At 41.9% G+C, this 16,372-nt stretch overlaps 1 protein-coding gene across 12 annotated transcripts in view; it reads right to left on the bottom strand.

Annotated features, from left to right (window-relative positions):
* Nucleotides 1-11,827: 11,827 nt before the first annotated feature.
* Nucleotides 11,828-16,372, bottom strand: part of ZNF462 (zinc finger protein 462) — a 158,149-nt gene continuing 153,604 nt past the window's right edge. For all 12 annotated transcript variants that reach the window (XM_072991988.2, XM_020805038.3, XM_072991992.2 and 9 more), the window contains one exon: nucleotides 11,828-14,659. In XM_072991988.2, coding sequence (XP_072848089.2) covers nucleotides 14,458-14,659 — 202 coding nt within the window. In that variant the 3' untranslated portion in view covers nucleotides 11,828-14,457. The remainder of the gene's footprint in view (nucleotides 14,660-16,372) is intronic.

The raw sequence follows: 16,372 nt of genomic DNA, 5'->3' as shown, positions 1-16,372 counted from the left end.
ACCATTTTCTTGGTGGTGTTGTGTTTGGCTCCAACCTCTCAACATCTATAATGATCTCCCAGCTATGAATATATTTTATTTTAAAGCTGTAGGGCTATCAAAAAATGCCAGGTTGTTCTCAGGCTTGTGAACGGTCTCTTCTTATCCAAGTGCCTAATGACCAGGATCCTAGCATTATGTGTGTGTGTGTGGGGGGGAGGGGAACGGTGAGCCAACCATTCATACTTGCAAATTATTTCCCTAAACACCTGTATTATAAAAAGTGATATTCTGCAAACTGGAATATGGACATATTTTGGAGCTATCTACTTGCCAAAGAGACCAATTTGAAATATGGTATTGGAGGGGAGTTGCAGAAGTATAGACAGAAAGACACTTTCTTGAGTAAAGTGGTTGAGAGGGTGGTGACCAATTAGCTCCAGGCCCTCCTGGAGGAAACTGATGCCCTTGATCCATTCCAGTCGGGCTTCAGGCCATGCCATGGTACGGAAACAGCATTGGTTGCCCTGCAGGATTACCTCATGAGGGAGGCCAACAGGGGCAATATGTCCGTGTAGGTCCCCCTCAGTATCTCAGTAGCCTTTGATACCATTGACCACAGTATCCTCATGAGCCGGCTCTCCAAGTTGGGGAATTGGTGGCCTTGCTTTGGCATGGCTCCATTCCTTGTTGGAGGACCATACCCAGAGAGTGTAGCTTGGCAAGATGACTTCCACCCCGTGGATCCTCAATTGTGGGGTTCCACAGGGGTTGATCATCTCACCAATGCTATTTAATATCTATATGAGGCCGCTGGGTGAGGTCATCCGAAGTTGTGGGGCCCGGTGCTATCAGTATGCTGATGACACCCAGCTCCATCTCTCCTTTTCTCCTACTGCAGTGGATGCTGTTCTGATCCTTGAATGCTGCTTGGGGACTGTTCTAGAGTGGATGAGGGCAAATGGACTGAGGTTGAATCCGGACAAGATGGAAATCTTGTGCATGGGCGGCCCTGGAGTCAGTGGATTGGGAAACTCCCTCTCCTTTGGCTGAGTGACTCTTCCCACGAAGAGTGAGGTTCACAGCTTGGGCATCTGCCTGGACCCAGATCTCACCATGGAAACTCAGGTGGCATCTGTGATCTAGGCAGAGCCCATTACCATCTTCATAAGATTGCCCATCTGTGTCCCTATCTAGGTGTGGGAGAACTCACGACGCTGATTCATGCCCTCGTAATCTCAAGAATAGACTACTGCAGTGCTCTCTACGTAGAGCTACCCTTGATGCTGATGCAGAGACTTCAACTCCACCAAACTTTGGCGGCCAGATTAATACCTGGGGTGAAGAAATTCCAGCACATCTCCCCTATTGTGGCCACCCTTCATTGGCTATTGGTTTGTTTCCGCATCAACTCCAAGGTTATGATGATAACGTTCAAAGCCCTAAACAGTTTAGGACCTCGGTACCTATCAGAACGCCTACTCCCAGCAAGATCTGTCCGTAATACCTGTTCCTCACAGGCAGGGCAGTTGAGGATCTTGACTTCAAAGGAGGCCCGGAGGGAAAGAACAAGAAACCAGGCCTTCTCAGTGGTCAGCCCCCCCTCCCAACCTATGGAACAAGCTGCTCATTGAGATCCATCTGGCACGCTCACTGGATGGGGTTAAATGAGCATTGAAGACTTGGCTCTTTCGTCAGGCTTTCCCGGAGCATTAAGATCTCGGCGTCCTTTTTATCATGCTTTTTGTCATCTTTTATTTTTATTTATTTGTTTTATTTATTAGATTTTTATCCTGCCCTTCTAGAATATGTCTACTTAGGGTGGCTCACAATAAAATTATTCATAAAACAATTAAAACCATGAAGTAAATCGACAATGTTAGTATTGATCAAGATGGAAAATAGAACAAAAGACTAAGTAAAAGTAAGAGTCAAGTATTGACAGGGGAAAAGGCCTGTATAAAGAGTCAAGATTGGGATGGTGCGGGGTATAAGTAAGTAAGTAAGTAAGTAAGTAAGTAAGTAAGTAAGTAAGTAAGTAAGTAAGTAAGTAAGTAAGTAAGTAAGTAAGTAAATAAATAAATAAATAAATAAATAATTGATGATGATGATGATGATGATGATGATGATGATGATGATGATGATGATGATGATGATGATGATAATAATAATAATAATAATAATAATAATAATAATAATAATAATAATAATAATAATAATAATAATAATAATAATAATGGGTTATATGTAAAATAAACATTGAACTTTGTGTAGAAGTGAAAACAAATAAACTAATGCCTCGTGGCGCAGTGGTTAAACTGCTGTACTGCAACCAAAACTGTGCTCACTACCCGGGATTCAGTCCCAGGTAGGCGGCTCAAGGTTGACTCAGCCTTCTATCCTTCCGAGGTTGGTAAAATGAGTACCCAGCTTGCGGGGGGGGGGTGTTAATGTGTACACTGCATAATTAACTTGTAAACTGTCTGGAGACTGCTTTAAGCACTATGGGGCGGTATACAAGCAACATTTTTTTTTAATACTAACATATTTGGGATATGCAATGAAAAGACAAGGCAGCAGGAAAAGATGAAAGCCAAACATGAGGTAGATTGACTCAGTATAGGAAGCCATGGCCTTTAGTCTGTTAATGATAGGACCTTTTGGAGGCCAGTAATTTATACGCTTACCATGAGTTGGAAGCAACCTAATGGCACCTAGCAAGATCCACTATCAAAAGATCTCTCAACAGTGTAAATGGGATAAATTAGTTAAAAACCCTTAACAATTTGAAATGACTTGAAACTGTTTAAAATGATAGAACAATTCAAGTTCTAGAACAAGAGAAAAACAAGTATTCTGTGTTGTTAGTGAGGGAGCAGAGAAAAGAATTGTACAGGACACAAGTATACATGGACACTACCTCCAGCAATGGCTTGATGGCACTGCCAAGAAGCGTACAGTGGTGCCTCGCTTAATGACGATAATAAATTCCAGGGAAATCGCTGTTAAGTGAAAACATCATAAAGCAAAATTAAAAAACCTATTGAAACACATTGAAAACCGTTCAGTGTGTCCCAATGGGCTGAAAACTCACCGTCCAGTGAAGATCCTCCATATGGCGGCCATTTTCGGTGCCTGTATAGCGAGGAATCCGTCCCTAAGCACACCGGGGAGCCATTTTAAGCACCCGGCAGCCATTTTGAAAACCTGACGATGGGCTGTTTTTGATCGTCGTAAAGCTAAAATCAGTTCCCAAAGCAGGGAACCAATCATCGCTAAGCAAAATTCCCCCATTTAGACCATCATTTTGTGATCGCAATTGCGATCGCAAAACATTGCCGTAAAGCGGATTCATCGTAATGCAGGGCAATCGTTAAGCGGGACATGACTGTACATTTAGAAGAGCTCAGAACTTCTCCAAAAAATAAGCGAGTTAAGATTCTCAGGAAGTTGAGTGCTCTTTCTTGTTCTACACTCCTCATTAGACATGGGGATGAATTTAAAAATTGGCAAAAAATGTTTAAAAAATCACTACTTCATTTAGTATTCATCCCTTTGTATTTATCAATTTCAGAGAACCTGATGAATACAAAGGGACAAATATTTCTCAATTTTTCTTCTTCTCCTATAGGTAGAGAGCTAACCGTCATCCCCCATAGGTAGGGAAGGCTAACCCCTCTCTGCCTATGGGCCTGTTGAACAGCTGGTTGGCAGGCCCATAGGCAGTTACCCCCCTCCCCTTCTCCTCCCTCCCTTGGTCACTGCCTCTGATGCCACTGCCAGCTGTGCAGCTGCATCTTCTGCCGTCCAGCTGCTGCCACAAGCTTAGCAAAGAGCAGCCTGCCGTAAGGGAAACAGGGGCACCCTTTGCAAAGATGGTGGCTGCTGCTTCCGTTAGGGCAGGGAAGCCATAGCCTGCATCTTTGCAAAGGGTGGCTCAGTTTCCCTTACAGCAGGTCAGGACAGTGTAGGCCAGTGGTGGCGGATGGTGGCAGTGCAAGCCACCGTGGCGGTGGGCCGCAGTGAAGGCCGCGGTGTCGGGTGGGTAGCGGTGCAGGCAACAACATGGGCTGCATCCTATGTGGGCCGCAGTGCAGGCAGCAACAGTGGCATGGATGATGGGTGCAGACAGCTAGGGAGGCAATGAGGGCAGTGAGAAGGGGGCAGGGGGCAGGCTGTGGAGGGGCTCAAATTTTTCTTTTGACAAACAGACAAAACAATTCAGAGTTTGTTGGTTCACAGGCAGGAAAGTCATGGTTCATCAACACTGACGGACCACGAACTGGGACGACCCACCATTTTGGCAGTTTGTTCCCATCCCTTCTCCTCATCTTATAACTTTGAATATGATGTTTATTCACCTCGAGAAATAACAAGTGCATTAAATGTACAGTGGACCCTTGACTTACAGACGGCTTGACTTACAGACTTTTTGAGTTACAGACTTCTCTGGCCGCAAAATTTAGGTTTGACTTGCAGACTGAGATTTGACTTACAGACCAGAAAAAAACCAAAATGGAACAAAAACGGCCTGTTACGGGATTAATCGGTTTTCAATGCACTGTAGGTCAATGGAGACTTGACTTACAGACTTTTTGACTTGAGAACCGCCTTCCAATACGGATTAGGTTCTCAAGTCAAGACCCCACTGTAGTCTAAAAATTAAAAGAAGACTTAATTAGTTAAGACACACACAAAAGAAGTCCGGCACAATCACTTCAAGGACAAATGTTTAAACTGACCCAAGAGTGACTCTTCTCCCCTGAGCTTCTATAACACCAAACGTCAGAATCACTTAGCAGGGTGAACACCTACAACAATTTCCAAAATGGTGTTTCCAACACTTGGCAGGAGTCACAGGCAGAGGTTCTGAAAGTTGTAGTCCTCCCAAATTTTCCAAGGTTTGATTGTTGTGCACATATAAGCCTTGCCTCCAGATCACGTTGTACTTAAAAATACCTTCATCATGGCGAGCATAGGTAACAGCACACAACTCCTAATTCACTTCCCCAGTGAAACGCCTGCCTTCCTCCCATGTTCACATAACCAGCAGCAGGTGGTGTTCCATGATTGTTTTGGCACTGAGGGAACCAGTTATCCCAGTGTGATGCTCAGCGTGCTAATAGAGAGAGAACGGAGTGCGCGTCCCAATGCCCTCATACTTTGTTCACAATACAAGAGGGAAAAGCGACGCACCACACACTTCTGGAGAATTCTGGCGTGGAAGCTGCTTTGTGTAGACCTCTGAGGAATACTGCTGAGGAACCACGAACACTGTAAATTCTCTCAAAGACTCACTTAACGTATTTAAAGAGCAATTATGGTATGTAAAATGAACACCAATCAACTGTAAAAACAGCAGTTACAGGGGTTTAATAGGTATATAGAGGAGAAACCCTCACTACCCTTCAATTAATTCTAAATCACACAAGAAGTGTAACTTGAATGCTTATTGCTTATTAATACATAAAACATGTGTGGCATGTTAAAACATTTAATTAGCATTTTAATAGCAAGGCGAACATTAAATATCAAATTATTGCTTAAGGCACTTGTTGATCTATTTAATCAGCCTGTTAATGGACCACTAGCATGTGGCGCTAAGGTCAGCATAGAAATTGGGTGCTCCGTATTGGTATTTAGTAAGCAGTTTAATAGCAGTTATGCCTCCATGTACCCGCCTCCCATAGGTGCAGCTTTAGAGGTAGTTCCAACTTTGCACTAGCGCCTGATTTGCACTAGAAAATGTAACACGGGAGCCATGAATGACCTTACCTGAGATCACCTGAGAAATTGGGTTCATGTGCGCCAAAAGAAAGTATCTGACTTGGCTAGTCTTCACCTTTTGAAACAGATGTGTACATGTGTGTTAAGTAGTATTTCCCAGGCTGGTTTGTATGTCATAGGATCAGATTTCCACTGCGGGATGCAGTTTGTCCCACCCAACCCCCCTCTGCTGCTGCCACTGCCTTCTCAGTTACAATGACCTCATGTGACATTCGCAGACATCTCTCCCAAATACCTGGTTCTGTGCAATGACCCCCACAAAGCCAGATGTTTGGGCTCTCAGAAGAGCAGTACCAGCCATTTTCTCTGGTCAATGTGTCCCTCCAGAGAGTTTGCCTCACTCTCTGGAAATGTCCTCAACATGAGCCAAAGGATGGCTTTCTCTCTGGAGCAGCCATTCACCTGTTTTCTACTGAGATCCATATCCGAGCAAGACAAGATGAATGACTGCACCAGATCCTACTCTCTTATCATCTCTCATTCTGAGGGGGTCTTCAGAGCAAAAGTGAATTGGCAGCTTGTCTGGAGAGCTCCATCAGATGCTTTCTTATGGCCTTGTTTGTGACAGCAGGAGAAAGCGGCTGGTAGCATTCTTTGGAGTTCCTGCTTTCAATAGGCCTACCTCCTTGGGGATCCCTGGGGGATTAGTCCACAGTACTTCCCAGGAGAGGGCAAGGCAAATAAAGACTGCCACTTTTTTCCCTCTATTACCATTGGGCAGTTTCCAAATTGCCTGCCACTGTTTGGGAGAGGACAAGTGAACATGCCGCATCAGAGCAGACAACTAGGTCTAAAAGACAATGGGGCATCAGCAGATGCTCCAGGATGCTGATGATCACTCATGCCAGTTCTGAAGGACCTATGACTTATCTTTAAAGGTGCACATTGCATATATTTGTACACTTTATCAACATGGTAATGGTATAGTATTCATGCTTAATCTTAAACCTTCTTAGTGCTGGCTATAAATTAACCACCAAGCATTCATCTCAATAGCATTGGCTTTCTAGATATGTGCTACTTAATGGCTCTAAACAATCTATACCTAACAACATGGCAGGAAAAGCTTCATTTGGAAACATATGGCCTTCTCTTTGCTCCTCAAAGAGAAGAGAAAAATAGAAAACACTTCAATCAACAGAGACCATGAAAAGATGTAATTTGAACAAGGGAGGATGACTAATTTGTATAAGCCCCTTGCAACTTCATACGTCTGCCCTCACAGTTTTGCAAATATTTTCATCAGCACTCAACTATGCTTTTCACGTTTGTTACATGGCTATTTAACTAAAAATCTCACTTTTTGCATAATACCTCTATTACAAGAAATCATCACCTGCTTTCTACGAACAAATGAGCTACTTATATACATAATTCTGGCTATCACTGATTGATCTTAACTGTAATTAAGGGTTCATTTCTTGAATTTTGAGCAAGCAGTACCCCAGATTATCTGCCAGGAATAACAGAGATGCATCTAGCTTTACAATATCATAACTTTCTTGATAATTAGGAAGCAGGCGTCCAACTGGATATTAAAAGAAGCTTTGCAAAGGTCATTTGACAGCTAAATGTCTCACCATCATCTTGAGCATTTGTGAGTGTTCAAAATGCTTATCTTACATTAGCTCAATAATCTGTACAACATTTTTGTAAAGCCTGGGTGTCAGGCTTAGTTCTTTATTATTTTTATAAAATATTCATATTCTTCCCTATATTCTAGGCCTAGGGCGGAGTAAAGAATAAAACAATATAAAACAAGGCGATATTTTAAGAACTTAACATTATAAACAACATTAAAGCAAAGCAAAGCAAAGCACAGTGTGCTGCTTATATACCACCCCATAGTGCTTCAAGCACTCTCTGGGCGGTTTACAAGTTAATTATGCAGGCTACACATTGCCCCCCCCCCCCAGCAAGCTGGGTACTCATTTTACCGACCTCTTGCAAGAAGAATGATGCCTGCACAATCTTTTGAAGCAGGCAAGCCTCTAAGGGAAGTGCATTCCTTAAATAAGGTACTACGGCTGAGAAACCTGAAATTGAGAAACCATAGTTTATCTAAAGACATTGATTTAGATTATGGAGGAGGTAAATGTTGTATAGTCGGTAGAGTGCTGGGCTATGGTTGAGACAATCAAATGCATTTCTGGGATACTGGGCAAATAAGCACCTTCACTTTTCTTATCCAGATCTCTTCTTCTATGAAAACATTTAAAACCCTATGGCAGTATCATGTGTGCCTCGGTCCAGGCACTCTCCTCCTGTACCCTGCCCACCCTACATGATTTGCCCAATTCACTCTACTGGATTAGTGTTACCTGTATATTCGCAAAGGCTTTCACGGCCGGTATCTAGTGGTTGTTGTGGGTTTTTCATGCTCTTTGGCCGTGTTCTGAAGGTTGTTCTTCCTAACGTTTCGCCAGTCTCTGTGGCCGGCATCTTCAGAGGACAGCACTGAAGATGCCGGCCACAGAGACTGGCGAAACGTTAGGAAGAACAACCTTCAGAACACGGCCAAAGAGCCCGAAAAACCCACAACAACCACAGTGTTACCTGTAATTTCATATGCCACTAAAACAGTTGTGCCCCGCTTAACGATGACCCCATATGACGAATCCACTTCACGAAAATGTTTTTGCGATCGCAATTGCGATTGCAAAATGATGTTTTAATGGGCTTTTTTTTGCTTCCCGATGATCGGTTCCCTGCTTTGGGAACCGATTCTTCGCATTACAACAATCAAAACAGCTGATCATCGGGTTTTCAAAATGGCCACCAGCTGCTCAAAATAGCTCCCCGCTGTGTTTTTGGATGGATTCCTCGCTTTACAGGCAGCGAAAATGGCCGCCCCTATGGAGGATCTTCATTGGACGGTGAGTTATTCAGCCCATTGGAACGCATTGAACAGTTTTCAATGTGTTTCAATTGGCTTTTTATTTCGCTTTATGACGTTTTCGCTCTACAGCGATTTCGCTGGAATGAATTAACGTCATTAAGCGAGGCACCACTGTAAATGGCTTCACTTTAACTTGCATTTATTCATGCCTTCTTAAGCTACATTGCTACCTTTAGAGGCTCAAAAGTGTTTCAAGCTACTGCAATAAGTGTGGTTAAATTGCAAACATGCATGGGTCCTATCTTTATTAGACAACCAGAATTTTGAAAAGCAGACAAACTTTTAACTTGTTGGAGACAGTGCATAGTGAGCACCTTCAGTGAGCATAGCCCTTCTAGCCACATATAGCAAGCTCTAGGTCTGACTCTGGGGGCAGTGCATGGACTGAGACAGGGGAGCCCCCACGTCAAGACAGAAGATTCCTGATCCAACCCATTCTTTCTCTCCCAGTACAAACAAAATGACTTTTGTTCTTCCAGTTCTACAACCCTGAGCAACCGGAGGTCTTCTGGAAGAGCTCTGTCCACCCAATCAAGCTTTCTGCAGCTACATAGCTGTTCATTCTTTTCCTTCTGTCCCTGCTCCTTCACTGCTTGCCTATACAGGATGTGTCCTTCATTTCTTGTTTGTGTATGGTTGGACTCCTGATCCCAGAATTCTCCAGGTAGAATTCTAGGGGGTTCCAGCCCCCCACCTTCCATTCCTCGAAAGAAGGCAGAGGCCCTTCTCCTAGGCCAGTGGCGGTGAACCTTTTTGGGCCCAAGTGCCCAAACTAAGGAGCGGAAAAGCAGGCTGCGGTGGAACCGGAAGTGGGTGCAGAAGGGGGAATCCCAGGCACAGAGGTGCCTCAAGACCCCACTCTGGATCAGCTGCCAGCTGCTCCGGATCCTGGCCCGCCGCTTGTTGAAATGCCAGAACCGCCTCCTCCTGAGGTTTGACTGCAGGGGGGGGGGGATAGCAATCTGATTACTTATGGCTCATGTGCCTGTATGCTATAGGTTCGCCATCACTGTTCTAGGCCATCATTGCCTAGGAGGCCTCAAGTGATGCCCTCTTCAGGGCATAATGGGGGAATGAGATAACTACTCCCTGGAAACCTTGCAGTAGGAAATAAGGCCTAGCAGAGGCCTCCTTTCTCCAGGTGAAGGTTTCTGCAGGTGTGTGTTTGTGGGTTGAAGCTCCCCAGAATTCTACCTAGGGAATTCTTAGAGGATTCCAGGATTTGGAGTCCAACCAGGAAAAAGAAAAATGAAGAAAATACAATGCATCTCTATTAATATTTGTCTCAGTGGGAGCTGCTGAGCATCCATCTTCTATCACAGAATCATAGAAAAGTGAAGTTGGAAGGGGCCTACAAGGCCATCAAGTCCAACCCCCTGCTCAGAAGAAACTCTAAAGAAATGTGCATATACCTTAAAAGTTAAGGTATATGCGCATTTAAGGCTCGAATGATTAGTTTAGGGCCCTTGCCCCTGAATTAATCCAATTTTCCTACTTTCTAACCAGGAAAAAAGCATTCACTAATCTCCATTCACTAATTCCTGTCCCTGCTTCATAAATTGTTTTCCTGAAGCCCATAAACAAGAAAATAATGATTGGGAAACAGGAAAATAAAATTAAAAAAAAAAGATGTGGGGGGGCAGGAAGACTTCTGAAGAATAGAACTACATTTGTGCTGGACAGAAAGGAGACCAGTGTGGATTTGAATTAGAATGACAATTACAGTGATGCCATAGGGACTATGTTAATTCGTTCTGCAAAAATCGTTGTCTTGTGAAAACATCGTCTTGCGAAATGTGGTTCTCCATTGGAATGCATTGAAATCTATTTAATGTGTTCCAATGGGGGAAAAAAACGTCGTCTTGCAAAAATCGCCCATAAGAAAACCGTTTTGTGAAGCACGGACCCAGCTGGCAAAATCGCTGTCTTGCGAAAAACCGTCCCCCAAAAATAAAAAAATAAATAAAAGGTTTTGCGAAGCAAAGACCCAGCTGTCAAAATCGTCATCTTGCGAAAAACCGTCCCAAAACAAACAAACAAACAAAAATCTTGCGAAGCACGGACCAAAACATCGTGTAGTGAAACTTGCCCATAGGGAAAACAGTTTTGCGAAGCGCTATAGCGATCACAAAACCCATCGTCTCACAAATTAACCATTTTGCGAGGTAATCGTCTAGCGAGGCACCACTGTACATTAATTAAGCCATTGGATTCCAAACTAAGTTGTAGGTCCGTGTGTGCCAGAGGGTGTGAAAATATTCCAAAGGAGGATATAAGTGTATGAAAGCAGTATCAGCTTAAGCACATTTCTGTAGTATTACCAGTAGCACTAATATTTCTACATCATGTTACAGGGACAATGTGCTTTTGAAGCAGCAACAGTACTGCACCTGGAGAAACAAGCAACACTCTGCCAAATTCTCCACCCCTTATTTGGGGAATCTGGAGACAAGCAAAGGACGATCAATTTTAAATTACAAATTTATTTCTTTTTCCAAGTTGTTTGGATGGTGATAAGGGAAAAGAAAGGAGGGACATTCAAAGATAAAAAGATACTGGGATGGGGAAAGGTTTGGGAAATTAGTGAATGACTGAAGTGGTGGAATGGAAGTAGAATTTTATTTTATTATAATGGCGTGATTGCTACGTAAATTCTTTGTAGGTATGACACCCCAGGCTGAAAATCCTGTTTTTTTAAGTAGCTCCTGACAAAAAATAGCAGTCATTTGATTGCTAAAAAGAATTCAGACTGAATTTTGTGAAAATAAGTCAATTAATGTAATGACAAAGTCAAGACTTGCAAAATCCCATTCATTTCAATGGAACCTAAAGGAAAGCCCCAAATACATTTATGCAGTTTTACTAAGCCCAATGGGATATACTTCAAAGCAAACATTCTTAGACTGTAGTCCTTGAAGGAATATGTTTCAGTTGCATCACTGAAATAAATATCAGTAAGAAAAATGCCATCAATTGAAAAATAAGCAAAACAAAATAAGCTTTAAGGGTATGAATAGTTTACCTTTAAGGGACTATTTTTAAAAGAATAGTTGAAAACACACTGACACCACTTCTACCCCCCAATTACTCTTAAACCAAGATTGGAAAGAAAGCAGGCAAGGAGTTTTAATAATTTTCAACTGGATAGAAGCATACACACACTCACTTTTGAAAATTCTTTATTCGGTTTCTTTTGCCTTAAAAAAAGTTATCAGTGCAACATTTCAGAACTTCCACTCCTCATCCACCAAACACTGAGCAGTAGTTAATTTTAATTAGGAAATACTGAGTTCTGAAGCCAGTGGGTTATCATTTTGCTATTTATTTCCTTCTGTCAAACTATGAAAAAGTCCTCTGTATAAATTAAACAAATGAAAAAAAAAGTTATTCTCAATCCTAGGTCATCATTACAGCCAACAGAAACATAATAATGCATCTAAAATGTGGGTTCACAATATATAAAGGTATACATTTGGGAAGAAAAAAAAACACAAGAAAAAATATGACATTCTAGACTTGTTAAAAAGGATAATGGTCCCATATATTTATTAACAGGTTAGCAAAAAACCAAAAAAACAAAAAACAAAACAAATCCAATGGATTACAATATTTACATATTATTTGAAAAATAAAGTAGTGATAAAAGCATGTCACAATCATTTATTTCATTTTTTTTTCATCTTTTTCATTTTTGGTAACCATTACAAACACCCAATCCAGGTATGGAAACTGTTTAAATACATTTGAAATCAGGCCAATTTAAAAAGAAAACATTCAGACACAAAATGTGTATTTATACTTGTCCTTCCAATGTGTTTTCCACATGACTTGCCCTCCCTCCAAATAATAATAAAAAAGAAATCCCACCCACTCCACAAAATATGAATCCTCAAAATCAAAACACCATGCTTTTCAAGTAGCACTTATTTCACAAATGCAACAGTATTATTGTTTCTTTTTCTCTCTCTCTCCATCCCCCCCGCTTCTTTTGCTATCAATTGGAAGAGAAGTCCTGTTGGATGCTGACTTCTCAACAGTTTCTCTCTCCACTCCTCCCACCCCATAGCCCCAAAGCTTTAAAAAAAAGCGCAAAACAAAAAAATAAAAACATGAAAAAGAAAAACAATCCAAAAAGACACATGCATTTCTAAAACTAGGTTTCAGTCAAGTACTTTCTACTTTTTGGAGAGAAACCCCTTTGTTCACAATCAAACCCTTACCCACAGGCCCCGACCTTCCATTTCATCTTCATGCAAAACATCCAAAGACATTCTTGCATGAACGAGGAACAAAAGCTCGGACTCCACGCGTGCAGATTCCTATTTATGCTACGCTGCTCCTCCTCATGCGAAAGAGTTCACAGGAGGTGGCGATACAAATATTTTAACTCCCGCCTTGAAATCCATAGAGTAGATCTCCTGGCTCCCAAGTATTACTAGAACTGGGTCATCTCAAGCTTTCAAAACGATGTGTTTATAAGCTCCCTCCTCCCTCCCCCCCATTGCGCCCAAAGAAGACACACCACATACAAAGAAAAGGCAACCATTCTTTATAACCAAAATAATTTCCAGTGAGAGATGTTCAATTTGAGATAAGCAACAGAATGATTATGAGGACCCATTTGGTTGGCCCACCAACTGCATAGCTGTGCTGTAAGTTTGGTTCTTTAGTTTCAATGGGTTTTTTTAAATGTTTGTAAAAAAATGTTTACGTCTTTGTAAAGAAAGAAATTGTATTGACAAGAACAAATCCTCCTTCCCAACCCTGTCTCCTGGGTGGGTGGGGGACCAAGGTGAGGAAATAACATTATTTTATATGAAAACAAAACAAAATAAAACCTTAATTGTGCTGTATTTGTAATCCCTCAGGCTGAGCAGACATAGACATGGGGCAAAACAAGAACGGCACATAGTCAGTCACATGTCTTTTAAAAAAAACCAACACCACACATACACACACACACCCTAAAATCATTGCTGAACGCTAACAAACAGCTTACCTGGAATAAAAGATGACAAGTCACAGACAGGTATCTAGGAATTCTCTCTCTTTTTTGTATTTTTTTTACTAAAATAATTAAAAAAATCACAGTATTTTAAGAAATAAAACCCCCACAGGGATTTTGCACACAATTTTGTGTTCCTCTCTTTTAAAACTTTGTGGTTTGTTTTTTCTTCCATTCACCATCTTGCCCAGCAGTCTGTCTCTACATTTAACCACAACGACAACAGGTAGTACTGACAAATGCAGAGATTTGTATTTTTTTTTAAAATTTCCCTTGGTTAATTCTGAGGTACTAGGAAACAGGTGACTGTTTTAAGCAAAGCAGTTTGTTTTTTGTTTGTTTTCTTCTTCTTCTAAAGCAAGTCAGTCAGTCTGTAAAAGCATAATACAGTATGTATATTAAAATTAGAAAAAAGCGCCCAACTCTGTGCGCTGAAAATTGTCCCCTGCACTCTTCCATCCTCAAAATAATCCAGAGTCTCCATGGCAAAGCAATGGCATAACGCTTGGAAATTTGGAAGTTTGCTTCTCATGTCCAGATGAACTTAACTTCCCATTGTTAAGATCCAGAAGAGTTGCAGAGATGTAATGGAGCCACATATTTCGTTATCCTCAATTAAATAAATTTAATATATGTACACACACGCACACACACACACATACAGGTACCAGTGCTTTGAAAATAGATCATTCAGTCCTAAAAGCAGCTTTGATTCTTCCTTGTCCCCCGACCCACCCCATCCCATCCGTCACGGTTCAAGTAGGTTGTCTGAAACCACACCAGGTGCTCATTCGCTTTTGGCCTCTTCATTCTCTGGGAGTGATTTATCAACAGCAGCAACAATACAGACGGCAGGTTCTTGCTGGGAATAGTCCACCACCACTTCCATGCTGCTCTCCATCTCTTCTGCCAACGGGACCTCAACGGTCTCTGCATTCTCTTTCGGCTGGCTTTCTTCACTAATCATCCGGTTGGTTTCATTAACAGCCCTGGAAATCCAGAAAATAGGGAAAGGAGACATTTTTGACACAGAGGTTGCATGAGTATGTGTTAAGCTGTGACTGAGAAGCCCTTCTTGGTAGGTATAGGCTGTGCTATTACAAGCTCTTGAGAAGGAAGCCATGTTTGACTCTAGTAGAGAAAACACAACAAAGAACCACATGGCACCATGAGGACAAACAGACGTATTTATAGTGTCTGCTTACATTTGTGCATGTCATATGCATGAAACAAATATCTACATGAAAGGTATGTTTGTCTCTTAACTACAAGAAAAAAGAGGAAAAACTGCTTAAATAAGACAAAATTAAACCAAAAGGTCAGACAATTCAAGAAGGATCAGTCAATGTGTCAAAGTACTAGGCAGAAGGTGAAAAGGATGCTGAATTCAACTGAGTAAAAAAAGCTGTGAGTGGTAATGGTGAGCAGACGTAGCAACTGGAAGATTCATTTCATTCTCCCAGGTAATTCTGCAGAAATCTGATTATTTGGCTTTAAAAAGAAAAACCTTAAAAGGAAGGCTCCCACACATAGGTGCTGAATTGGAAAATCCCTAGCAATTTAACAACATGGATTTGAATTTCAACAGATTGTGGGCATTTCTAATTCACTACAGAAAGTATCCTTTTTATTAGCTTTTTATTTGCATGAGTGATCTTGTGATGGTTATTCACTCTCAGCAGCTGCTAGTCAGGAGCAGATCACATCCACGCTGACTGAATCTTCTATTAAGTTGCTTTGATTCTGTATTATTACCCACCTACAACTAAATCTGCAATGGTCCAGCTGATCGGCTTTGTTTTTCAAAGATAACATTATACATTTGTGTTTCTTCCACTACAGGGATGGGCAATTAATTTCTATAGGGGGCCATATAAAAAATCTGAACTGTGTTCGGGGGCCGAACCAACTTTACTTAAAAATAAAATGAAACGGTGTTGTTATGTGAGCACTGTAATTAGTTCACCATGGGGGGGGGGGAGAAAAAACCCAACACTGAGCTAACTCACCTGTCCTCCATCCCCCCACGGCCTTCCTCTCCGACTGTCTTCTATCCCACACAGGCGACATGTGCAAGGATCACGTCGCCTGTGCAAGGATCGCTTCCAGCCTCAAGAGAAACAGTCAAAACTTTTGAGATCCCAGCATCAGATCTCTTGGGTTTTGCTTACTGCTGTGCTGGGTGACAGGAGCTGGAGCTCTGGCTCACTCAGCAGCGACGGGCGGGCCAGACAGGAGCGGCTCGTGGGCCGTATGTGGCTCACGGGCTACACTTTGCCCAGGTCTGTTTCACTACTACTCTCAGGATCTAATTATATATCCACCTACCCATTTGCATGAGGTCTTCATGTACCAGTGACAGGAATTCTAGTCCACAAAAATGTATGCCACAATAAATTGGTTAGCCTTTCATCTTGATCTAACAAGACTACTACCGAAGCTGACCATCAGAAGGGTTCAGGTTACTTTTCAATCCTTCAAGCCAGTTTTCATTTATTATGCTTATAACCGGTCTTTCTTTCAAGAGCTAAAGCAGTTTATATGGTTCTTCCCCTCTAAAGTCAACATCTAAACTAGTCTTACAGTGACAAAGATGATCCAGATTTAAGGGAGAGGGGTCAAGGAGAACTGTGAACACCATCTTCAGTAGTTCTACACCCAGTTGCTCTTCTTTCTGCTTTTGCTACAGCCATTTCCATAGT

Source organism: Pogona vitticeps, chromosome 2 (genome assembly GCF_051106095.1).
Source record: "Pogona vitticeps strain Pit_001003342236 chromosome 2, PviZW2.1, whole genome shotgun sequence".
Lineage (NCBI taxonomy): Eukaryota > Metazoa > Chordata > Lepidosauria > Squamata > Agamidae > Pogona > Pogona vitticeps.
The sequence above is the reverse complement of the archived record's forward strand: the minus strand, read 5'-3'. Positions and strand labels throughout refer to the sequence as shown.